General features: G+C 46.8%; 1 protein-coding gene across 2 annotated transcripts in view; it reads right to left on the bottom strand.

Moving 5' to 3' along the window:
• TTK (TTK protein kinase) overlaps window positions 1-26558 on the bottom strand; it is a 650127-nt gene that overhangs the window by 518487 nt on the left and 105082 nt on the right. For both annotated transcript variants that reach the window (XM_085611007.1, XM_085611008.1), the window contains exons 5-8: window positions 16463-16603; window positions 8379-8493; window positions 8213-8282; window positions 8042-8130 (exon numbers count right to left, since the gene is read on the bottom strand). In XM_085611007.1, coding sequence (XP_085467133.1) covers window positions 8042-8130; window positions 8213-8282; window positions 8379-8493; window positions 16463-16603 — 415 coding nt within the window. The remainder of the gene's footprint in view (window positions 1-8041; window positions 8131-8212; window positions 8283-8378; window positions 8494-16462; window positions 16604-26558) is intronic.

Genomic DNA, 26558 nt, shown 5'->3' with positions numbered 1-26558 from the left:
GGCTGTCAAAGCAGCTGTCAGCATGGATAAGGAAGAGGACGACTTCTTTTTCGGTGCCTGTGTATGTTTTTCAGCACCGACGGTAGGCTGACTCGCGCCCGAGTCACCTGAAGGCTTAGTAGGTTTCTTTACCCGGCCCGAAGGCGGGGCATGGGAAGCAGTCTCTCGGTGTGCACCTGGGCGTGAAGGTGGGACCAAAGCCTTTTTAGTTGGTGCCGAGGGGGGTTGGGGTTGGGGTTGATGTCTGTACTCACGGCCCTCTGTGCTGGAGTGATGTTCTCGACGTCGGAGTCATCGGCTTCGGAGGCACGGATGAGGCCTTCCTCGATGCGCCCCTGCTCTGGCACTTCGAAGATGTTGTCAGGGATCGAAGAAGACGAGCGAGCCAGGATTCTTCTAGCTATTCGGTCCCGAATTGTCTTCCTGGAGCGGAAGGAGGCGCAAGCTGGACAGTCTCTGGCCTCGTGCTCCGGTAAGAGGTAGAGGTTGCACACCTCATGCAGGTCGGTGTGGGGAAACTTCGACCCACATCGAGGACACTTTTTGAATGGCGTCCTTTCCATGAGCCAGAAGATGAGACCTAGGTAGGCCCGAAGGCCTTCGTCGACGACCGGAATCGAAGACTTCAAAGTTGTTGAGAGTCGCGTGGATTGGGAAAACGCGATCGAGACAATACCGTCGAAAAGGGAAGGATTGCGCGTCGAAAGAGAAAACCGGTAACTGTTCCGAACTGGAGCGCGAGAAACACATCCGAGCCCGATGGCGAAAAAAACAATCTGAGGATGGAGCCGATGCCCATGCGCACTACGATCCAAAGGAGGAGTCACCTACCTCGTGACTTCCAAAGACTTTCCAAGACAAAAACAACTGCAAACATCCGGGAGGCCCAACACCAGAAGGCGATCTATGCTTAGTGTGTAATCGGCAGATCATATGCCTCGAACAAAATGATTTGGGAGTCGTCGGCATATGGGAATAAGGACAGCCCTGATTCCTCTGCCACATCTGCTAAAGGTCTTAGATACAAATGAAAAAGTAAAGGGCTGAGGATAGAGCCCGGAGGTACCCCATGGGTGAGAGAGTGAATCTGAGCGGGCGGTGCATGAAAAAACTTGAAAGGTGCGGTTAGTGAGGAAAGAGGTGAGCCAATTCAGAGCTGAGCCGCGGATGCCCAGTGAACTAAGAGTTTTGATTAATACCATATGAGACACTGTGTCGAATGCGGCGCTCAGTTCCAATAAGATAAGAGCCACGGTGTCGCTTGTATCTAGGTGGCGGCGTATGCTTTCCGTTGACCCCAACAGGGTGGTTTCGGTGGAGAAGCCTGCTCTGAAGCCTGACTGGGAGGGATGAAGGAGTCTATGTGTTTCAACAAACTGAGTTAGATGTGAATGGATATGCATTTCTAGAATTTTTGAGAAGGCAGGCAGGCAGTAAGGAGATTGGTCGATAGTTAGAGGGTAGGTCGGAGTCAGCATTTGCCTTTTTAAGGAGTGGGTGTATCATGGCATGTTCCCAGTCAGATGGGATAGTAGCTTCCTGCAGGGAGGAATTTAGAAGGTTCGCGATCACGCGCAACAAAGGTGGTTCCAGCTGCCTAAGCACAGAGATAGGTAGAGGGTCCTCGGGTGATCCTGATTTAGTGTTGTTTAGAAGGTTTAATAGAGTGGCTGTATTTAACAGGGGCCAAGTATCCAAAAGGTTGTTGGACATATCGGGTGACTCAACTTGGTTGAGGTGTGTGTCGTCTGTTGAGAGTGGTGTGGGTAATGCAGAGGGGGGGGGGGGGGGGGAGATTCTCATCTTGCAGGAGCACAATGTCTTGGTATATTTTATCCACTTCTGTCAAAAGTCCCACGGAGCCCCTATCACACAGATTCAAAGAGTGCTCTATTCCCCCATGGCCATTAACGCTGCATTCCGAGAGTATTACATGACATTATATGACTGCCCGGGGGCTCAATCACCAGAGCTAAAGACTGCCTTCCTACAGAGGCGGGTGCTGAGAGAACTCCCCCAAGAGACGCTGGGAGATCCTGTAACAGTACAGGAGATTCAGTTCACCATTAAGGAAATGGCATCAGGGAAGACCCCAGTTCCAGGTGGTCTGCCAGCTGAGTTTTATGCCACATTCACGGGCAACCTGGCCTCAAAACTTTTGTCACTATACACCGACACATTATCACATGGCACGGTACCTGTATCCATACGTGATGGGGTCATAATCCCACAGCCCAAGACTCTGACTCAAGGTGCTCGCACCACAGCATCCCATCTCCTGTCCATGCTCAACAGTGAGTTTAAAACCTTTAGCAAAGTACTAGCCCTTTGTTTACACGCCCACATGCCTGAGCTGATCCATTAAGACAAAAAATGGCTTTATGCCCTCCCACAGCACCTCCCTTAGTTTACAGCGATTGTATCAAATCCTCTTTTCGACCGGCGGCACAGTCCCAATTAGGGGCTGCTCTGATGCCTGTAAACCTTGAAAAGGCCTTTGATTCCGTCCTGTTGGACTTCCAATTCGAAGTGATGAGCCGGTTGAGACTGGGAGAGCTTCAGAGTACAGGGTCTAAAGAGGTAGCAGGAAGGATACCCTTGTCACACTTTCTCTTTGCTTTAGCCATTGAGCTGTTGGCAGACTGTTTTTGGCAAGAGCGGGCAGGCACTGGAGTAGTTGTGGAGGGTTAGGAACATAATCTCCCTGTACACGGACCCTCTCCTACTTTATTTGGCAGATGGCCCGACGAAGGCAGAGAACAACTTGTGAAATCTGGAAGCTTTTGATCTCTTTCTGGCCTCCAGATCAACAAGGACAACACCTGCTTGTTTCCCATGGAACCGGGGGCTCCATGGCCGCAGACGATCCAGCAGGAGTTGGCTTGGTACCCCTCATCCTTTAAATACGTGGGTATCCAGATATTTCACTCGCTGGAGGACCTCCGGAAGGGCAATCTGCGAAGAGCCCTTAGATCACTTAAGACATGTCCCCTTCTGGAATTCACTTCAATGGGTCATTATGACCAGAATCTCGGTGTCAAAGATGGTCATGCTCCCAAGCATACTGTAATACTTCACTAATCTCCCTGTTGGAGTACCCCTCTCTTAGTCCCGAAAGTTAGATTCATTGCTAAGGGAACCGATATGGGATGGAGGCTGGCACAGGGTCTCGATGTGGGTTCTTCAACACCTGCCTGATGAGGGGGCCTGGGGGCACCAAACTTCGAATTTGGGTCCTGGCGGCAAAGCTACAGTGGGTCACTATGGCTAGATGGGGCCCAACATGAAGAATTAGGCACAGTGGGGCCGGCTCACAATCAGAGCATGTTGCTGGCAAAACTACTTTCCCCGGCACTACTGACTCCTAAGCCTAAAGGGCTGTTGCGCTGCTGGAGGCACTGTAAGCAAAAGACAGCGGGGACCCACTTTTTTTGTAAAAACATTTTTTATTGTTTTCTCAACACAACAACTCCCCAGGGCCCCCGAGGGTACCAACAGGTCACAAAAGAGTATCATATGAGTCCGACTACACAATTATACAATGACATAAATACTCTTCCCTTGTGGGCCCCCCCTCCCCCCCATCCCCCCCTCCACTCTTGTCAGTGTGCCCCCTACCCCTAGTCTTCCGATGGTAAGCCCTACTCCCGTAACGTATTATTTGCAGGGGTGGTCTGTCCCAGTTCTACCAACTTAAGTGCGTTCCAGGAGCCCTCCCTGGCATGGGTCACCGTCCATCATCCAGAGCACCCTCCTAATCTCTCCGCGCTGGATCCCCAGTGTGTTCTGGCATCTCCCCCTCGTCTATGGCATCGCACGATAGTCCCTGGAGCTCAACCACCAATGCCTCCCACGCTCTGGCTGTTGCTAGTGCCTTTTCGTCGTCCGCTCTATGCGCTAATTGCAAACGAAGTGTACCCTCACTGCCTGCCCATTTTGCAAAATTCGCCCTCCACCTCAGAAAGCTAGGCCCCGCCCTTGACTTCCAATGCATGGTGAGCTCCCTCTTAGCCATAATCAACCCTAAATCGCAAAACTTACTAGTAACCTTCGTGCGACGGGTATGGGGAAACCAAAGCAACAAACAGGCGCCCATCTCGGCGTCAATGGTACGATCTGTCACTTGATTCAGGCAGTCTATGACGTCTTCCCAATAGCTGCCCAGCGACGTGCAAGACCAAAACATGTGGCGAAAGTCAGCACTGTCCACCCCACACCGTGGGCACTGTGCTGGGACGCCCCCAAAGTACTGCAGTATCTTGACGGGCGTCAAGTACACCCTGTGTAGCGTGAAGAATTGCACCAGTTGAAACCGGGCGTTACGCGTGCCCTTCCAGGCCCGCCGCACCAGCTGTGGCCATGTCAATTCGGGGATGGGCCTCCCAAGGTCAGCTTCCCATTTATCCTTCAGCGCCACTAGGGGCTGCAAGCGTTCTGTCGACAGCTGTCGGTATAAGCAGGTGATCGCTTTGACCGTACCCGCTGAACAGCGGGGACCCCCTTTATGCACCCGCCTTGCCGCTAGTGGGACTACCACATGGAGGGAGATTCCGATCACCTCTTTCACAGCTGGACAAATAACTGCTTGGTCAGAGGCCGGCTTTAACGAGAGGCAACTGTCTTCAATTGGGAACTCTACTCCCAATGGAGGAACTAGTGGACAAGTATGACCTAGCTGCGGATCAATTCCTAACTTAGTGGGCCCCGACACAGGCCTCTGGAGATTTAAACACCGGTTGAGACGAACCAACGGCATACGACGTACTACAGATGCAAGTAAATATGGGGACACAGCGGCACCTGGTGTCCTGGTTCTAGAGATCATTCAATGCTATGGTTTGTAGACCCCTCTCAGTACCTAGATGTCGATGGGGAGAGGCCTTGGGACAAGAACATACCGTTTTAGAGTGGAATAGGGTCCTGGTATATCTTAAGAAGGTCTCCAGAAACATGAGATTAAAATATACTCAATTTAACTATGTACTCATGACATAACTGACACCCCATAGTCTTCAAGTCATCTATGGCGGACTGGCCCATCTGTGGAGGACTGCCCCAGATGTAAGCTATTGGACGCACATTTCTTGCATACAACCTGGGAATGTCTCAAGTTGCAGGCATTCTGGAATGCCATGATCGGGGCCCTTAATGCCACCCTGAACCGATATCACCCATGCAGTCTGGAGGATTGCTTGCTAGGACGGTTTCCTAGACCTCCATAAACGAAAAGTTGACTTACAGTTCCTGCACCTGGCTTTAGTTCTGGCGAGAAGACGAATGGCAATGTCTTGGAAATTAGAGGTGGGACCAGGGGTGAACACTTGGACCAATGATGTCATTGTATGGGCTAGGCTGAAGAGAGACCTGATTCGCGAAGACGATAGGGGAGTGCGGAGGTGCCCGATAGAGATGTGGTCGGAGGTACGGGAGGAGTGTATCTGGCGGGAACCCAGACAGGGAGGAAGGGCCGAATGAGGTAGAAGACAGACTCATTCGACTATACAGATGGAGAGTAGAGTCGACTATAGCAACAATAACTTGGTGTGTCCTGAGGCAGTTCCCCTCCCCTTCTTTAGATTGTAGCTCTTTTCACCAGAATCCCTCCTGTCACAAAACTTATCACACGTTCCACCGTCTCAGATTCTCCCACTGGCCTTTTTACAGTCTTTGGTTTTTTTCTCTTTTTTTCTTTCCTTACAAGCTTTGTCATTCTCCCTCTCCTTACTGGGTGTGGGTGACCCACGGGAAAGCTAGTTTTCTTTATTCTTTTCGCTTTTCATACTTAGGTTTTCATTTGTTGGAATCTGTGATGCCGCTTTTTCTTATTTCAGAGATGTAGTCTTCATGACAATGAGGCCTGGCAGACATATGCATTACTTTTCAAATGGATATATGTCTTAGGTTACACCTATGATGAGACTAGCAAGAAGGTGCGAGATGGGAAAGGTTATTAAATACTGATTTATGTGTTAAGCGTTTATGCTGCAAATCCCTCTGCCATTGCGAACGGTTGAATAAGTGTATACCTCTACCTTTTGAATGTTCACCTATGGACATTCCAATCTAAATTATGTTCTTTGAGCTATTGCCGCACAAATTGTGATGTTGAGATATACTTGTAACAACTGTCTTCCAAGAACAAAAAAGCCAATAAACATAGGTTTAAAAATATATGTTTATTCACACACAGCACACATGGAAATGTCTGAGCATGTACACATTACTACATGTACATACATATAGGTGGGATTTATGCCTTGTACATAAAATTTCATAATTGTTATGTGTTTACATGTATGTATACATATTGCTATATAGTTTGATGTGCGGTATGTCACTATCTATTTCTATATTAATGTTTACTTGCTGGGTGGGGGGTTGAGAGGGTATAATGTCCTTAAATAACTAGATACATCTAGATTTTGCCAGATATATCAAAAGGGTCCAAGTGAAAATATTTATTGACCAATAGGTTTCTAATCCCCTGATTCAATACATTATAACTACAAACAGGAAACCTAGGGTCAGAACAAGAGAATAATGATAAAGCTAGTAGATACTTCAACAAGTGAAAGTAAATCCCATCAGCCACTTAGGTAGCAACCCACATCATTTGGGAATTAGTAGCCTTTCCAGTGCCCTCCATTGAATCGGGCCACAGAATGAAAGGACCACAGGAACCTTACCATCACTTTAAGATATTGTATCTACCGTGGTTCCGAATAATGTGGGTTATTTGTTAATGGTGGTGAGGGAAGCAGTGCAAAAACAAAAGAGTGAATATTAAAATCATCTACCGGAACAGATATGATGCTTTATTGGTTCTGTTCAAGATCGTCACTTGAACAGAACCAATAAAGTATCATATCTGTTCCGGTAGATGATTTTAATATTCACTGTTGAAATGGGTTTCTCTCCATTTGAGAACTGAAATGTAGTTTTAGGAAGTATAAACTGGAGAGTTCCATTTAACATTCATGAAAAAACAAGGCCTCTAGTTTTCCAACAGATTTGCATATGTAATCATGGATAAAGCCATTCTGCTGTTTCAACTACAAAGAAAACCTATAGAAAAAGGTGTTCTGGGGTCCATGCAAGCAGGAGATAATTATTCAAGCATTGAGGACTATCAATGAAGGTCTTATGTGGCAGAAAGAAGCTTTCCTTTCACTCCAATATGGCTCTCCCAGTAGGTCGATGATGCATTTTTAAAGGGAAAAATTAGCATATCATTAATGGCGTTTAATAAACACATTATAATAACACTTGCAGAATTACCAGATAACATAATGATGACGTTAATCCTCTGGGAAGGTGTCTTATGGTAAAGAGTATTTTTAAAGCCCTTCCATTAAAATGTAAGGAAGGCAAGGCACTACTTCACCTATGTGGATCTACTCAGTCACAAAATTCAACATCTCTCCCTTTCAGTTCAGCCTGCAGAAGTATAAAGGAATCCACTGCCCAAGGTAGCACCTTTCCTAGTCCTCCAACATGGCAGACCTCATGTTGGGTGCTCTGCAAGCGGAGTAAGGTTTCAAAGGGGAATTCAGAAACAAATTTCTCCTCCAAAAGTTCATGGGTCAGCGCCCCCTTGATTTCCTGATGTGTATGTGAGAACCTTCTTAAGGGAAGAGAATCCTTCTTAAGGGAAGAGTAATTATCCAGTAGAAGTGTGTGGAGGGTGGGGGCTGCTACACCCAGGGATGTTCCTACAATACAAATGCACCAGGACAGATGCAAGGCAGATGAAAGCAGTTTACAAAAACAGCTATAGATGGAAACAGCAACACAATTTCTGAAGTAGCATTCATACCATATACTATGGAACTCTCCAAGAATTGCTGCTTCTTTTCCTGTCACATCCAGTGTAGCCCTACAATTTTGATACTTAAAGACAAGAAGCCTTACACTAAACACGGTGTCTCTACAACGCACACAGTAAAAGAGGACATATTTAAACATACACCATACATAAAACAGAATGTCATTTAGAAATGCAGCAAATTGCGAAATGCAATATATTACAATAAACAAATACCTCATATTAACATCGGGCACCATCTCATTTCCAATGTTTGAGTTAGGAGAAAAAACGGCTGTTTCGGGTGGATCATTCCCACTCTGAGTCTGGAAAAAATTGAAACATGTTACAGCATAATTTAGTCTATATTCCACACACTTAAGCCTTTACCCTGGTTATCTTGATTACCTTATTAGGCAGAGGTAATTTGGTTTGATGGTCAACTTCGTCAAACTCTGCTGGTGAGCTATTCTTTGAACTGGAGAAAAAATATGGAATCTATGAAGTAATACTACTAATTGAATACATACTACTAATTGAATAGTAGGAATAACGATTTCAATGTTTTCCTTACCTTAAATACTTGTTTACGTGTACGGAGAGTTCACCAGAACTACCGCTCTCCTTTCTAACTCTGGGATTTCCAAAATTGTACAGGTTTGAGTCTTGTAAGCTTGACAAAGGTTTAACTAAATAACACAACAAAGATTGATTTAAAAACCAAGTATGGAAAGAATAAAAGCTCTGCTCAAACAAACCCTTTATAGTAACCATTATATATAATACAGTGTCATCTATCAAACATTTGTGAGGGCTACTAATCCTGTAATATACCAATCTGAAAATAAAGCAAAAGAAAAAAAACCAGATAACAGAAGACATTTCAAGAAAACTATAGTGAATCTATTATTTGAACTATTGAGTAAGTAAGGACACATTCCTGCAGTAGACCATAAAGACGACTGTACTGCTCAAACAGAAAGACCTACGAAGGCAAACAGGTTATCTTAAGGATAACAATGTCTCACCTTTATTAAAATGACTAGAACAGCAAAGAAATCTAAACAGAAATTGCATGAGGTGTTGTTTGAAAAACCCTACACAAACTCCTTCTGGCACTTCAGTTAACTCCTGATAAACAGAAAGCTTCTTCTGCATCAGGATATTTTCAGATTCAAAGCACCATAGGTCTTATTAAATAAAAAAAAATTAAAAAGTATCAGCAGGCCACGGGAGAGTAGCAGTCGCTACTCAAATGGCATTTTCACTGGGAATTCCCCAGCTGGAGACAATTTCACTAAGTTTTCTGGACAATACCACTTCAAATTTAAGGGCTTCCAATCTCCCGATGAGGCAGATTTCCAATGAGGAAAGAATCCTTGCAGTCAAAGCAGACTGCCCAGAGACAACTTAGACTATTCGGACACTTAAGTCCATCAACAAAACTTACTCAGTTCTTGAGCATATTATACAGCGCAGGCATTAATGACGGAGACTGAACATCCCTTCCACACAAGGATTGTTGCTACCAATAGCAGATGGAGTGATCTTCATTTCTTCTCCTCTTAAAGTCTAGTTCTCCCTGAAAGTAGGCTGAACAAGGGCTCATAAATGGTAGATTTAGCTTGCCATTATCAGGCACTTGTAACAACGTTTGAAACCATATCCCAGTGCATGTAACCACTTTTCTTCTAATAGTATGGCACAAGTCCTGTGATATTTGCTTGCCGCTTGTAAAGTCTCAGAGAATGCCTATGGGGAGAAATAAGACTATGGCAAAAGGCTTTAGCTCGAAGTGTGATAATCTCAAAACCAGAGAGCTATTGATTCCTACCTTAAAACATCAAGAACACAGGAATCCCTCATTGACATGTACAAGTAGAAGGCAAGAAAAACCTAAAAATGGCAACACCTGAAAGTGCTGCACTTCGGAGTAGAACTGAATGATTAATCAGCCTTTCACTGGCACTGTAGATTACTCTTTCTCACAACTGCCACCTCATATGTTGCCTTTGTACATTAAACTCTTCATTCTGCCAGCAGTAGATAGCCTAACCAGTACCAGCACCACACGTTAATGAGATCAGATCTACCATTAGCCTAGAAGATAGTATGCTCATTAATTCACCCTAACTGGGATAGGTGTGAAGTTCTGTATTTTCCATACTTCAGAACTCAAACTATAGCATCCGATTTGTGGATTTTAGTCAAAACGACATCAATACGTTTGTTTTGGTATGAATCACTGCCACTAAACTAATTGTAAGTTTGTGGCTTGGGCAGGCCTTTGCTTTACTGATGATTGAAAGGTTAAGTAAACACATGCCACCCCATGTTATTTAAAAAAAAAAAATAGATGCAAGCACCTGGAGACACAGCTAAGGCAGCACAATGTCACAGGTTTATAAAAGACATTTCAAATTTCAGTAACTACCCTGTGACAAGTTAATATACTATAGTTTGCAGCAAGGAATGTTTGCACTGTGCTCCTTAAGTTCCGGTGTACGCTCTCTAACATACACCAATGCAATACGGTGTCTTGTCCTGGCAGCACAGAGGAAACCAGTACAACTGAATTAGGGTCACAAAAGTGACTGAATATCTCAACAGGAAGCACACTATCCAAGTCAATGTGCAAAAACCCAACCTCATTAATATATTTATCAAAAAAGAAAAGAAAAATCTTATGATAATATTTGGTTAGGCTTCACAAATGTAAGCCTCTTAAGGGCTTTGCCACTAGTTTTCGGCCTTGGTCCTGCTCCAATAAGAAAAGTCCAGCCAGAACAGGCAAGCAATGTCCTCTCTGGATAAGAACAGAAGCAAACTAAGACCGGTTTCGTGCTAGCTGGACCTCTTCAGTCAAGTGCAGCTTGGTTCCAGTGGAACAGTGATCGCAGACCCATCATACCATTGGCCAGTAATGGCATTGCACCAATATAGGAAGCTGGCTCTCTATATAATGCAACAGAATAAGGTACACTGTACAGAGAGCCCAGGGAAACCCCAAAGGAATTACAGAGGCACAAATGATGCCCCAAATGCTCTTTGTGGTTTGTGGGCGAGCATTTAGGCATATCAAAGGGTAGTGCTAACTATTCACACACAAAGGCAGTAAATGAGCGACACTAAGAAATTCTACATCAATTTAACACATTTTTATATAAATTTAGATACCAATATCATCGGAATTGGGTACGTATTTTTCGAGTTATACACGTTTACAATTTTCAGAAATGGACACTGCATTTTCTGCATCGGAAAGGTTATCCTAATGAAGAAAAACATGTATTGCATTCGGACACTTGCCAGCAACTTATGGGTCTGTTCTTCTGGACTTGAAGGTAGTATGTTGCAAGGTCCAAGGTCACATCAACAGGTCAAGTTGGGGTGCTGTGGGGCGTCCGGGGGTAGAGGTGTCTCACGGCATCGGGTGTTCTATTCACTTCAATGGGAGAAAGGGCCGGTTACAAAGAGTCTGCAAGCAGAGACTGAGGCACCAGTCCGGGGAAACCCACGGGGGGGGCTTGACCCTTTAGATGCACAGGCATACAGGGACACCCTTGGCCCACATCCCCACGGGCTGTAGGCTCAGTGCATTTTGGTGTTTGTTACAATGCTGGAGTTTCTCACGGTTCGAGGAGGACTGCAAAAGGAGGCTGCAGGTGGCGACTGGAAGTCCCGTCTGGGCAAACCCAAGCGTGGGCTTAGCCCTTGTGGGTCTGGGGATCTAGTTGGGACTGTCAAATCCCTTGGACTCGAGCTCTGGAGCGCGGGTGCATATGTGCTTTGAGGAGTCAGGTGGCGGAGGTCAGAGACTCATTCTTGGTCTTTGTTTCTGCTGCAGAGGGGCAAACATGACAGCTGGACCGCTCTCAATGTGGGTCTCCTCATCCCGGAAGTCGCTCAACATGCAGGTCAGTCTTCTTGGGCATTGGTGTCCAGTCACACGCAGCCTTGGCTGCTGCAAGAGGTCCAGTACCCCAGGGATTAGTACTGTGCAGCTCCGGTTGGTCCGGGCTTCCCCACACTTGGAGAGAGGACGAATCGGACCTGTGGGAGCACTGCTACCTCTTCCTGGGAGGCTGCTATGTCATTAGTCCCTGTAGACAGCATGTCGGTGTACTGGGTCTTAATTCTTTGGTGCCTGCACATGCATGGGAGTAGCTCCTCTACCCCAAAAGAGTTCCTCTGGCAAAGCACTGGCAGCCCTCCAGATTTCTTGGAGTCTGCACAGCAGCAGCAGGAGTCGAAAGCTCCACGATGGTCAGGTGCAGCAGGCAGGATTGTAGGGTTGGTGCCAAGTCAGTTGTGCTCCTCGGTTTTCAGGTCAGCAGTCTTCTCAGTCAACTGATTTTGTGTCTGTCAAAATATTAAGATCTGGTATTGGGGTGTCCACTAAATACACAATATAGGGGTGTTAAGGGAAGTGAGGGTTAGTATCCGATGGGCTACTTCCTCCTGGTGTCACTAGCCCCCTATATGACCACTTCCTGTGGGAAGTTGGCATAACACGGTCCCAGAATTCCTAAGCTTGCCATCATCAAGATGGCCAACTCTGAAAAGTGGTGTTTGTAGGAGAGTAGGGTCTGCTTTCTATGTTCACCCCCACTTTTTGCTTTTGCTTCACTGGTTTTCGACTTAGATGTGGCTGTGGGCCTGCTAATCAGACCCACAGCCCTGCTGTTCTCTCTCTAAATTGATACTATGTACTTTAGGTACATAACCCAATTGGTAAGGATCACCTTATAGGTCCTTGTACAGTGTACCTTAGGTACCCAGGGCCTAGGTGTACCCTTGGCCTACCAGGGGCTGCAGCATGTATTATGCCACCCCTGGCTGGCCTTCCATTATGACCCAACTGGCTGATCACTCAGCTGGGGCAAGGTTGTGTAATCACCCCTTGCTTAGGCATAGTATTCCTATGCCTACCTTATATATAGACACATGGGTAACCTATCAGTCACTCCTATGGCAGGCCTTAACAATCCTGAAGGCAGAGTGCTTGGTAACATGTGAGATGGTGCTCTAGCATGAGCTGAGCCTGTCTGCAGCTTTCGAAACCATGTCCTTATAGCTGTTCTATGATATCGCCTTCCATATACTCTTAAAGTGCCTTATAATCCTCGCGGTTATGGTAACTATGGTTTGGCTTTATCGAAACATGTCGTGTAAGGTGTAACACTTTGGAATAATACCCTCACACCATTTCTGGCGATGAGGATAGTATTCCTCCCTTCTAGAGGGAGAAGACATGTTAAAATCCTACTACCCGGTTAAAGTTAACCAGAGCCCCAGCATCACAAAATGGATGCTGCTGTCACAGACTTAAGTCTGACCTCCTGCTGCTGGGAGTCCTTCCAGCGAGGGAGGCTTGGACAATAGGTTTCCTGCCTTGGGAGGTGCTAACACCACCCTAGACAGGACTTAGTGTATTGGGGCAGGGAGGGATGAATGAAACGAGACACTGCCTGGGGCACACAAGGTGTTCCATGCATAGTCCAGTTCAAACCGGTGCTGGGGCACTCCAGCCCCAGTCCTGGAGCGTAACTGGACAAAGGGAAGGGGGTGTAACCACCCCCCTCCCTGGTCCCACCCATAGGAGGGACCTAGCAGGTAAACCAGCCCCCCAGATTAGTATAAGAGTGGGAGCTGGGTCCTTAGGACTTTAGATTATCCTGAACCTGCATCTTGAACAGAAACTCTGGACCATCGACATTCGACTACGGAAGAAGACTGAAGAATCTCCCTTGTGGCCAAGGAATGACCACCCTGTGCAAACAGGCACCATCAAGCGACCTGCCGTTTGCTTTGCCTAAGTTCTACGAGGAACCGACTGCAGAGCCCGACCAGCGCCTTGACTTCCAGACTTCCCCGACCCTGATCCACATCGACAGCAAAGCTGAGATCCGTGGAGGCGACGAGAGACGTGGGACCAGCTACCTGGGAAAATTGGCTACTAGCTTCCAGCGCAGCTTCTGAGGCATCCTCGAAGTTGTGCTCTGGGGATTGAGAAGCCCCAACCCCGAGCACCATCTGCACCGAAGATCAGCCCTCCACACTCCACGAGTTCTGCGTGGGGCACTTCTGCATTTTCCTGCTCGACGCGTCTGTCCGGTTGCTTGCCCGTTGGCTAGTGACCTCTGTGACAACGAACCTTTGACTTTCCACCGCTGGTTTGGCTCCTCCAGACTGGCCCTTGCTTCCCTGTGCAAAAAAGAGAAGCACCTCAGGCCTTCCTGGTCTGCAACAGAAGCGAATCCTCCATCCTGCGTGGGTTGCACTTGCCAAGGCTTGTTGAGTCCGAGATCGACATCGACGACAGCAAGAGCCTTCGTGGGACAGCTAGGCTCCTGGTTCTGGTCGTCCGACGCCTCCTGGTACCCGTGGCTGCTGTGACAAGCTTCACCTCTTCACCTGCATCTTCACGACATCGCCTGGTTCCTTCCCGGCTCCTGGGTGGTGACCTAGACTCTGTCCCCTCTGCTTGCAGGTATCCTTCTTCTTGATTCCATCCATGGAATCCACCGGACACTCTTCACTGACTGCCTGTCAGCATCTTTCTTCAGGCATCCATAGGAGTCGACGACGAAACACGACGCAAGTTCACACCTATGCACCCGCAGCCCGTGGGCTAGGTAACTTGAGTACTACGGTGCTCACAAGGGTATTGACTATCCTAGTGTCTAGTTTCCAAGTCTCTAACTCCTAGCTCCTTCCAAAGTGTCCTAAAACTCTTAATTTCTAAATACTACTATTTCTATCGACCTTAACGCATTACACGTGAGTGTTTCCACTCTGCACCTGAATCCCGTGGGCCTCCCACTTCCTAGCAATTAGTAGTATAGTGTAGCCCCAGCGATTCCCTAGGCCTAGGCCTAACATGTGTTCGTGACAGTGGTTCTTATACCACTTACTTAGTATATGGTTTGCGTGGCCCCTAGGGCCTAACTGTATTACTTACCTGTGTGACTTATGTAGGTTTAAATAAGACTGTGTTGTACTTACCTCGAATCTCAAAGAGTGCTGAGGGTATTTTGACTAGAATAAATACATTCTATTTTTATAATATATCTGTTGTGGTGTCTTTTCATTTGGTATTCAAGGGATTGCAAATGGTATAACAGCTGGCTTCACATGCCATACAGAGTTTAGCCTAAGACTGCTCTTGTCCATGCTACCACTAGGATAGCTGGTCTATAAGGTTGACTTTACAACCAATCACCATAAGGGTTGTTTGGACTGATTCAAGGTGTACACTAGAACTAGTGACATCATATATCAGGCCAACTTCTCACAGTGTTTAATTCAGGTAGCCCACCTTAGGGGTGGTACTAGCCTGTGGGTGGGCATGTCTCCCTTAATAGCGAACTTTCCCACATATCCAGGTACCAAAGGGCTCTGGACAAAGGGGGTCAGCTTACTCTCCTGCAAGGGAAGCTAGACTCATTTAAAAACGTGTGGCTTCTTTGAAGCTCCCCTGCCTTGGAATGCTAATCAGCAGGTCATTGTGTGCGAGGGGGTGTGAACACCCAAGCAAGCTTTGTTTGACTTCCCGAGAGCAAAGGCGCCCACCCTTGAGGGTCAGAAACGAGTCTCTGGCAGCAGGTTGGCAAGAATCAGTCAGTCAACACACCAGAAGCTGGTAGGTTTTCAGGAGACACCTCTAACGTGTCCCCTCTGAGCAGGTATTAATAAATCCATTACTGGCATCAGTGGGGGTTCATTGATACGAGATGTTTGATACCAAACATCCCTACTTTTAGTGAAGCCATCATGTAACTGGGGAACACGTTTTCACCAGTGTCCAGCATATGCTTTCAAAATGGTTTCCCTGATCACTTGCAATATCTAGTAAGAGAACTAGACATCACAGAGGCATATCTGTTCATGCAGATATGTCCTCACATAAAATGTAATCCACCTGCCTTAGGGCTGAAATGACTGCTGTAGGAGTGTCTTACATATATTAGATGCAGTGACTTTGGAATGACACACTGGAGTGTTGTGTCCTGTTTTCACTCATGGCTTGCACCACGTCAAGCAGCCTGCAGTGCAGTCTGTATAGAATTGATATGTGGGTCTCTTGGGGTGGCATAAGATATGCTGCAGTCCTTAGGGACCCTCTTTAGTTGCCATGCCCTAGGTACATGGAGTACCATTTACTAGGGACTTACAGGGGTGCTAAAGTCCTTAGCCAATTGTAGTACAGTTAGACTTTACCTTGTTTTAGGGAAGGAGCACTGGCACGGAGATCTGGTTAGCAGGCCTCAGTGCACTCTAAGAGTTGACAATCAGCATCTAGCACCAAAAAGGGGGCAGAAAGTGTGGGGTAACTGCAACAAAAGCCCAGTTCCCTACAAACAACTACACATTTTCAATTCAAGCAACAAGCTAGCAGTTCACTTCATGCAAGTCCTGTAGGAATGCAACACATGGAAAGAAGGAAAAAAAAGAAAAAACTCACCGACATGCTGCAAGCAACAAACTAACTACCTCCACCCAGACTCATTATGCAAACACAGCATGTGTGATTGATGAGATAGACATTTACCAGGCTAAGCGAACGGAATTAAAAACACAAGAAATTTGCAGCTAAAGGTCAACCATTCTTCTACTATAGAAAAGATAGCAAAGAAAGTAAAATTGTGATCTGACCAGCAACATTTTCCTTGTCTTCCGAAAGCAGAATCAATTTCTTGGAGTACAAATGTTCAATTGCTCTTTCCAAGGCTTCCATGGGAACAGCACGGCATTCTACTGCTTTCTGAAGGATCTGTTTGCTTTTTTTGAAGTTGCCTGCATTAGTTGGATAAGAGATTTGGATTTAGAAAAATGTGAAAGTTTTCCGAAGCAGATACATTTACAAAACATATGTAGTCGCTGCTGTTGTCTTTCCTCAAACCTCTTTAAATGGAACCACAAACAATCATCACCCAACAATGCTATAGGCTGAGAGATTAAGGTGGGTGTGCCTCGATGACGGAATATTTCATAAAACGTTGCAGTCTGCAGGTCTTATATTTTCATTAGGAGGTAATTTTCAGAAGGGAATTCCACACATTAGCAAAGATATTGTAACATTTATCAATATGAAAGATTCCATGACAGAGAATCAACTTTGCTATTTGCAAAACTATCTTAAAATGCCAGGGGTCAGGAATGAGATTGTTTCAAAGCATGTATACAATATACCCAACATTGACACTGAACCATGTGACATGTGGAGGAAGCTGAACATTCAGGCTAATGAAATAAACAACCATAATGTCACTGAACAGTAATGTGAGAAGTAATTAAGCTTGCTGAGGGAAGCCAGAACACAGTGCTAAGCAATGGAATAGAACAGTTCCTAAGCAGTATAGTTGAATCTAAATTGGCAACCTGAGCAAGGCTGAAACATACAGGTTTGTACCCGCCTGCTCTCAACCACACACCTTCAAATCTCAAACAGTCACCACAACAGGCACTTTCTGCAACTAGACTTCTCTCACACTAGAATAGCAAAAACAGTTTGTAGTCAGAATTTTACCTGTTATTCCTTTTTCCAGTCCTTCCTTTGCTTTTCAATACTGGGAGAGGTAGTCATCAGAAATAAGTATATGTGACCCGAACAGAGTCTAAAAGCAGAGATTGAATATTATCTATCAGCTGTTAGGAAGGTCTGTAAAGAGTAACTGGAGAAGTTTTCCATTTTCTATAATGACCTCATAAGGCGTCTCGGAATGGCAATGGAACGGAGAACCAAAATACAGAACTGATTAAACTAAACTGACCTGGTGCAATTTGAGACTAGTATAACAAGCATTGGCATAGCCAATAGGTCTCGCTTTTGGGACCTTATAAGTATTTAGTTATGCAGCACAATATCCTTGGTGCAACATCATCAACTGTTGCATTGCTAAACACTTATAAGGTGCCAAAGGTGAGACCTACTGTCAATGTCAATGCCCGTTTGTTTTACCCTCCCCCTATCTCCTTTTCTCTCTTCTCCACCCCCCCATTGTTGCATTGTATAGCACCAATTGTTTTATTACCCGCTATAATGTACCTGTGTTGTGGGGCGTGGCTGCGACTGCAATGGCGGCAGAGGTGCACGGGCAGAGCTCCGTCGGAGGCTCCCCTAAACAGGCCCTGTTCTCCATATGTAGTTGCCTGTGGGGGCTCTCGCCGGGCTCAGCCTTCTCCAGATAGCGGCCTGGGGCTCCGCTGCTGTTTTCGCCTTGCACGAGCTCCGACCCCCGATTTGCGGCTTCTAACTGTGTGCGGCGCCCGGAATTCAGCTCCCGTGCGGCTGGGCCAGACTACGCAAGCCCGTGGCTTGACTCCGCCCACAAGGCCGCAGCAAATGGCACGGATCACGTAACTTTACGGAGGAGTGCTGCGGCTGCCTGCCCTACCACCACCTCATTGCCATCACTGATAAGCGGAGGAGTGACGGCGACACCCCTGCTGAGCTGCCTGCCCAGCCTCGCTGCCTGAAATCATTTGGGCAGGCTGCCAGTTCCTGTGGCGGGGAGAGGAGGATCGCCGGAGCTGATGCTGCCTGGATTGCTGGCGCTGCAGCTACCCTTGCGATTACCGGATGTGAGCCCCGCTGGGGGATTGGCTATCGTGACCAGCCGGTCTATCCTTGGGCCCCCTGGTTCCTCTGATGCGCCGGTTGGAACATCGCTAACTGCGGTACAGACTCGCCGGTGTGCATGAGTCTTTGCCAACCAAGAGGGACTGCTGGTGTTGCTGTGGAGGCTGTGAGGCGGCGCCCGGGGTAAAACTACACCTGCCCTAGATATGGGTCCCTGGGATGGTGCTCCCCTGGGCCGGAGCCATACAAAATACTGGACGCCATCTTGTCACGCACTCCACCACCACTTATGGCCGGCATGAGATGTGCACTGTTGCTCTGGCTGCCACTGTACCCTCCCAACTAACATACCCCTGCTTCTGGAGTGCCACACCTAAAAAGTCCTCTACAGATGCCTCGTATGGTGAAGACGACGGCCATATTGCAGTGGGGGTGCCTGCGTGTGGTGGGAGGGATCTGCCACTGGGCCCACGAGCTGTGACGCAGTAGTCGAACACGGCCCACCAGTGTTGGTGCGGGCCCGTGTCCCGGAGACACGGTATCGGGCCTAAAATTACACACAGACCAGCACTGGTGTGCATACTCAGCGGCTCACGTCGGGTGGCACCCGAGCGCGGAGCGGGAGGAACACCGTCCCCACCGCCGCAGACCAAGCATAAATCGGATAAGATGGCTAAACCGGGACTCACGAACCAGACGGCGAATAAACTGGACGCAGTGCTCGCAGCAATGGAGAGGCTTGAAGAAACCATCAACCAGACCTGCACCTCCCTGGAATCCAAAATTGACAGGGTGGCAATTGATCTCAGCCACCTACATGCTGATCACCGGAAGCTGGCAGATCGTACCACCGTATTGGAAAACGCAGGTGGTTCAGACAGACAAACATGTACAGAACTTGCTGAATCGTGTGGAGTTCCTGGAGGAAAGAGCCGAGGATGCTGAAGGGCGCGCACGGCGCAATAAAGTGCGCATAGAGGGTGTGCCGGAACGGAAGGAAGGAAGAGAACCTCTCACATGGAAAAATGGTTCAGAGACCAGCTGCCTGAGGGGACCCTCTCGCCTCATTTTGTCAAAGCGTGCTCACAGAGTCCAGGCGCGGCCCATCCCCCCTTACAGGCTCAAACCCGCGGCCGTTGCTTCTTCGACTTCTCAACTACCGAGATAGGGACTCAATTCTCCAGGAAGCTACACGATGTCCAAATAGACAATCATAAAATCATGTTTTTTCTGAACTATACCATCCAGGTGAAGAGGCAGAGACTCTCCTATATGTCAGGGAAGAAGCGACTTCGGCAAAGTAACTTGAAATACTTTCTGCTCTTTCTGTCGCACCTGCATGTGGTTGCACATGACTAAACGCATTTCTTTACCACACTGGAGGAAGCGGAGGATTGGCTGGACACTTTCACAGCTGTGATAACTCAGCTGCTGTTGTACACATTTTTCCAGCACTTTAGCTAGGAGTGGGATATTGGAGATAGGTCTGCAGTTGTCCGGTGAGGCAGGATCTAGCGTAGTTTTTAAAAAAATGGGGACAACTTGGCTGGCTTCGAGAGAGTCAGGTATCGATCCCTGTAAGAGGGAGGCGTTGATTATTGCAGTCCAAAAGGGGATGATAGCCTGAGAGGTAGCGGCTAAGCAGTTTGAGGGGAGAGTGTCATTGAAGTGATTGTTGGGGTTTAAAGAGGATAGAATTTTTGAGACAGATTGTTCATCATAGACTTTAAAGTTGGACCAGAGCGCTTGGTTTTTGAGGGAAGTCTGGGATGGCGGCGTGGAGTTTGGAGATAGAGCCGGCGGAGTTTGGAGATAGGTAGCCGACATGAGTTCCTTTGCTAGGGCAGAGATTTTATCACAGAAGGAGGAGGAGAATTGCTTGCATGGGATAGGAGAGATAGGGGTTTCTTTGGACGTTTTAGCCAGTTTGTTGGATTGGTGTTTGACCAACTCGAATAATTTGAGAGGTCTGTTCTTGGCGTTATCCAGTTCTGATCTGAAGAATTCTTTTTTAGAGTTGATGATTTTCTTGTTGTAGGCATTTACGGCCTGGGGGAGAAGTTTAAGATGGGCTGCTGACGGGTGCTTTTTCCAGTTCCGTTCTGTTTGCCGGAGGGACCTTCTCTCATTATTGAGGGATCCGTTGAACCAGGGGTTCCTGTCTTTGATCTGGGTTCTTTTTAGTTTTAGCGGAGCAAGGTCATCGATAATGTTGGATATAGTAGTGGAATAATGTTCAGTGAGGTTGTCAACCGTGGTGAGGTGTTGTGGGGCGGGGGGGGGGGGGGTAGGTCAGTTTCACAGCGGGCAGCCAATTTCTCATGGTCAAGGTTCTTGGTGTCTCTGATCCATCTTTTGGGGACCACCGGTTGCGTGTCCATGTCTTGTTAGTGCCAGGCAGAAGGAAGGTAATAGCATGGTGGTTAGACCAATCGCAAGGATCTATGGAGATGAGGTTGACCGCAGATTCCTTAGAGATGATCCAGTCTAGAATGGCACCTTTCGAGTGAGTAGGGAGAGAACAGGCTTGGGTAAGGGCTTGGTCGGCCAAGAAGTCTCTGATGGCGCTGACCTGCGGGTCCTTCGGGTCGTTCCAGTGCAAGTTAAAGTCACCAAGGAAAATGTCAATGGAGTTATGGGAGGCCTTGGCTGTGATTATTTCCATGAGGTAGTCTGTGAAAGTGTCATTCTTGCCTGGGGGGGGTGGTAAAAGATGTGCAGTCTGCACAGTAGGGTGGTATTGCGGCAGATGGAGAGAGCAAGATATTCGCAGGAGTCTGTAGGTTTGGCCAGAAGTTCACGGACGAGGAGGTTGGAGCGGTAGATGCAGGCAATGCCTCGCCCCCCTTTTTTTTTTTGATTGCCTGTCCAGCCTTACGATGTGATAGTTGGGCGGAACTAGAAAGTCTAGGCAGGGCGATGAGGATTCATTTCGCTAGGATTCAGTCAAGATCGCTAAGTCCGCGTTTAGGTTCAGGATGAGATTGGCGACATCAGAGGCATGCTTTACCGCACAGCAGCAGTTGATAAGGAGACCAGATAAGGGGGGGGAGGGGGGTCGGGATGCATGTCGTGCCTAGGGGCAGAGGTAGGAACTAGCGCTAGGTTAGTGTTGACTACACCTCTGATGCGTGTAGTAGCTCATCTGTTGGGGTTGATTGCATCCATGCGGATAGGTTGTTCTTTCATCGGGTCAGAGGGGCATGAGGTTTCATAGCTAGCGAGGAGGTCCACAATTTCTTCCTCCGAGAGCTCAAGAGGGCTAGTCGTTGCAGGGGTAGGTTTGTAGGTTAGGAGGAGGGCCAGTACTTCTTCCTCCGCGAGGTGGCAGGGCTGCCTGCAAGGGTGCAAGTGTCTCAGGGATAGCGGTAATGGGTGGAGGGGGCTCGGAGGAGGAAGTGGGGGCGGTAGAGTTCTGCGAGAGCCTGATATTCGAGAGAGAGAGAGCGCGGTGAGGTGCAGGAAGTTCTTTAGGTCTGTAATGCAGTTGTGGATGCTCAAGGTCAGTAGCTTTGCAGTGGAGAGTGCCCAAATTCCTAAAAGAGGGGTGCTCTTGCGGGCAGGAGGCCGATGGTATGGGAACTGAACTGGTGGGGTGTGCTGTGGAGCTAAGTCGAACACAGTCCTGAGTTTCAATATCCCCGGTGTAGGGAGAATTTGAGGTTGGGGAGGCTTCTGATGGCTTGTGCTGGTGGCCTGGTAGACTGGCTAGGACGTCTAGAGGGTCAGGCCATGGGGGGGTATCAGTCTCCAAATCCCTAGGAGAGGGGTGCTCTAGCGGTCAGGGGGCCGATGGTATGGGGACGGAACTGGCAGAGTGTGCTGTAGGCCTAGTAGTGAGGCTAGGTCGACCAGAGTCATGAGTTTCAATAGCCCTGCGGTAGGGAGGATTTGAGGTTGAAGGTTTGGGGAGGCTTCTGATGACTTGTGTTGGTGGCATGGTAGACAGGCTAGGACGTCTAGAGGGTCGGCCCATGGGGCGGGGGGTGTAATCAGTATCCACAGGAGAGGGATGAGTATGTAGGCTGAAGGTCAGGGGTAAGGGCAGGTCGCAGTTGGTAAGCGCTGAATGCATAGTAGGGGGGCTCTGTCGGCCTGAGTTGGGGGCCCTGTCATGGGTGGGTGGTGAGAGGCGGGGCTCCCTTGGTGGATTAGGCGGGGGAGCGTGGATGAAGGGTGGCCGTGCACATGTTTAAGGAGAGAGAAGAGGTCCGCAAATTTGTTGAGGTCTTTTGGTGGAGCTTGGATCAGCATGATGCCGTTTTTGTATAGGGTGATGGTGAGGTCAGCACGCAGGTTTGCGGATGGTGCGATCGTGAGTTTGCAGCCGTGTGGAATGTTCCTAGTTTTATGTACGTTGAGGAGATTCGAGAATGTTTTGCGCCAGAGAGACGTTCTCCTGGAGTAGAAGATAAGGTCATTAATGATTGTGCCCTTGTCAGCGCTCGTAGGTCGGAGACTAGGGTTTCAGAATGCCTTTTCAGGATGGAATATTTGAGGGCTTTAGCAGCAGTTTTGGAGAGGTTGGGAAGATGGGTAACAGTGTAAGAGTTGTCACCCGTGAGGGTCAGACCAGGTCCAGCCATGTTGGGGAGAGTGTTGAAACTTTCATCCAAGAGGTCTGTTGAGAGAAATGAGGTATGTAGGTCGAAGTCCCCCAAATAGGTCTTCCCTATGCGCTAGGCTTACCTAAAGAGTGTGCAGTAATGGGCAGACACTTGCCCCCTCTAAGGGATCCACGATGTAGAAAAGGACCAGAAGGTCAGATCAATAAGATTAGGGTATTTAATGATCGGTGGGAATACTAGAACTGATTGAAAAGCAATGTCAAGATGGCAGCTACAGGAGTTTAACCGTCCTCTATCTTAGACCAAGATGCGCTTTGAGCAGTCCTCTTTCGCTTTCCATGAGGAGGGATATGAGAGGACAGAGAGATTATGGATATTGTTAACAATATGCATGGATAAATAAAAACACCTGAATTTATAAAAGCCTACAATAGTAGCTATATTATTTAAAATAGAAATGGCTTGCCATTCGAGATCTAGATAAAGTGGAGAGGACTGCCCTTGATGGGAGGCAATTAGTAGTGGTGCATGCAATGGAACCTTCATGCAAAAACACTACATTTTCACAAGATGAAAATAAAAAGCTCATGTGGATGTTTCCAGCCGTCAATAACTGTCTTTTCAGCATTCCATCACACCAAATAATGGCAATCTACTCTAAGTATAATAATATTTGCTCCAGTTCTGTATTAAATAAATAAAATCAATAAATAATATATCTTCAAGTATTACCTCTTCGGACCAAAAGCCCATCTCTATGTATATTATGTATAATGTTTTTAGAAAAACAATAGTATGGTGAGACAGCTAAAGTGGTCTAAAAAGCCAGCCATAAAATGGTGGAGTCTGTGCCTTCGCTCAATACTAATGTAGGTTAAATTCATAGAACCGATTGATGTAAGTTGAATAAGTGATTGCCCACTACTTCGTGTCACCCATCTATGCCACCAATAGGATATCTATCTCTAGGGCTTGAACATGATAATAGCGGAATGAACTTCCAACTACTGCTTTAAAAATTCACACAGCAGAGGCACGTGCTGAAATGTTAAAATATGATGCGTTGAACTGTCAATATAAGGAACATACATCACTCGGTTCAGATTCCCAATCAAAGTGTTTGTACAGATGAAATTAACAAGTTAGAAGATCATTCTAAACACCATACAAAATAAAAAAAACGTGCAAGTATTCCAAGTTTTGCATCGCAGGCGTCTTCATTTATTAATAAACATGAGAATGATTACTGCCTCATGCGGGAATCCCAGAACACTCTATTTCTTCAAAATTGAGCACTAAATATTGTTTCTGTCCATGAATGTAATTATGTAAATATGTAATGAACGCCAATCGGAGCCAAAATGTTTACCTTGACTGTGCATATAAAGTTATTTTTATTATGTAATTATAACTGCATTGCAGTATTTAAAATGCAAGAATTCCTATTAACAATGGGTACACTAGGGTAAAACATGCAGCCAGTAAGAGTCCAGAAGACGTAAAAAGGCATGTGTTCTACTCGATTCAGGAGCTACATTCATAATAGTGTTGAAGACATTTTTCAGGAACAATTCAAAGGAGATGTCAAACTTCACAAACTGGCCATTACACCATATGTCTAGGGGAGTGAAACCTATCAAACTTGAGAGCTATTTCTCAGGTTTGATAGAATACAAAAGTAAATATGCAGGGAAGTTTGTCTCCTCCAAAGGCAAAAGCATCTAGAGCTGATTCAATCAATGAGATTTGGGCATTATACTTGATCCAAATAGTGACCCCTCCTATATTGTTGAAAGAAATTCACAAAGTAAGGGAAATTCATGTTGGGGATGTTTCTGATAAGAACTTTATGTGGTGAATTTCCTTTGGTTCTCAAGAAAATGTTGGGGTGTTTGACGGGGTATATTCACAAAATACACTTAGCAATAGGAGCTCAACCCTAGTGAGGACAGTTGTAATGTAATGTAAAAATATATTTCTATAGCGCTACTATCACTCCAGGGAGTATCTTGGCGCTCACCAACCCAGATGGACGAGTTGGAGGGGATAGACACAATTCACGCTAGACGCTACATATTTACACCATTGCTGTGCAGGCTTCATCGGTCATAGAAAATACCCAGGTTTTTAATGCCTTCCTGTACTGGGTTTCATGAGACAAAGAACGTAGAAAGAGGGGGAGCTTATTCCAGGCCTTAGCACCCAACACAAAGAGGGATTTACCACCTTTAGTTGTTAACTTAAATCTAGGAATTACAAGCAGATTCTGACCCACAGACCTTAAGCAGCGTACCGGATGGTATTATCTAAAGCCATTCCGTAGGTATTTAGGTCCTTGCTGATGAAAAGCCCTGAAAGTGATTAAAAGGATCTTAAAAAGAATCCTCTTGGCAATTGGAAGCCAATGAAGCACAATCAGTGCTGCTGAAGCTGATGATCTACGGGGCCAACGTAATACTAGGCGGGCCGCTACATGTTGGACCATTTGTAATCTGTGGAGTACCGATTTATTGGCTCCAGCATATAGACTATTACAATAGTCCAACCTGGAAGTGATTAGGGCCACTGCGACTGTTTTCCTAGCTGACAATGGCAGAAAATCAAAAAACTTTCTTAAAGCTTTAGTTCTACTTCCTTTATCAGGTCTATCTGACCCCCCCCACCTGACTTCACAGAGCATTTCCTAATCGCTCATTGGCTTGCTCACGATGTGGGGTAGCGCCCGCAGACTACGGTCATGTGGCTTGGAATTGTGCACAGCTTCTGCCGTACTGGGAAGAAGTGTGAGGCAAGATGTGCAGGCTGATAAGGATAGCAGTGGAGGTCTCAGTGAACAGTGTCTGTTTAGGTTGCTCCCCATCCCTCGAAAGGGACGAAAAATGCGATATAAGTTTGCTCAGCTCGGCCTACTATTAGCACGTCGTTGCATAGCTATACATTGGGCTAGGCCTAAGCCCCGACATTTCTTCAGTGGAAGCTAACCTGTGAGAGTTGGCGGTGGCAGAGGGAATGCAGACTCAAAATGCGTACCAATGAGCATGCAGAGGGGGATATTGAACTGTGGTCGAACATGTTGGATTTACTTGGTGGAAGTGATGGGCAACAAGAAGATGGGAAAGAGCAGGTAGGGAGTGATGGGCTTAGCGACATAGATGCAATAGATGAGAGTGATTAGGAGGGAGAATGGAGTCCCCGCATGCCACCTGATTTGACTCTGGAACTGGGTTGATTGAGCTTCATGGGTGCCCCTACCACCCACCCACCTCCTTTTTACTGTGGGAAGGGGCTTGAGAGGGGATTGGTGGCTTCTTTGCTTTTTTTTTTCCTTTTTCCAGGTGCGCCTCTCTGCCAAGACCTATGATATATGTGTAGGGGGTGAGAGGTGAAGTCTTGCTTCCCCTACCACTGGATAAGATGTTATATGCTGGAATTTCTTATTTGCTGGGACTTGCTGCCTTTTGGTACTTTCAGCATTGTAAGGATGCCATTTGGCTTAATATCGGTGGCATCAGTATTTAAGAAGGTTATGGAAAATGTTCTGAAAGGCCTGAAGGGATTCCACGTTTATCAAGCCAAAATATAGATTTTCAATAACAATATG

Source organism: Triturus cristatus, chromosome 6 (assembly GCF_964204655.1).
Source record: "Triturus cristatus chromosome 6, aTriCri1.1, whole genome shotgun sequence".
Lineage (NCBI taxonomy): Eukaryota > Metazoa > Chordata > Amphibia > Caudata > Salamandridae > Triturus > Triturus cristatus.
Note: the sequence above shows the minus strand (reverse complement) of the source record. Positions and strands in the feature narration are given on the sequence as shown.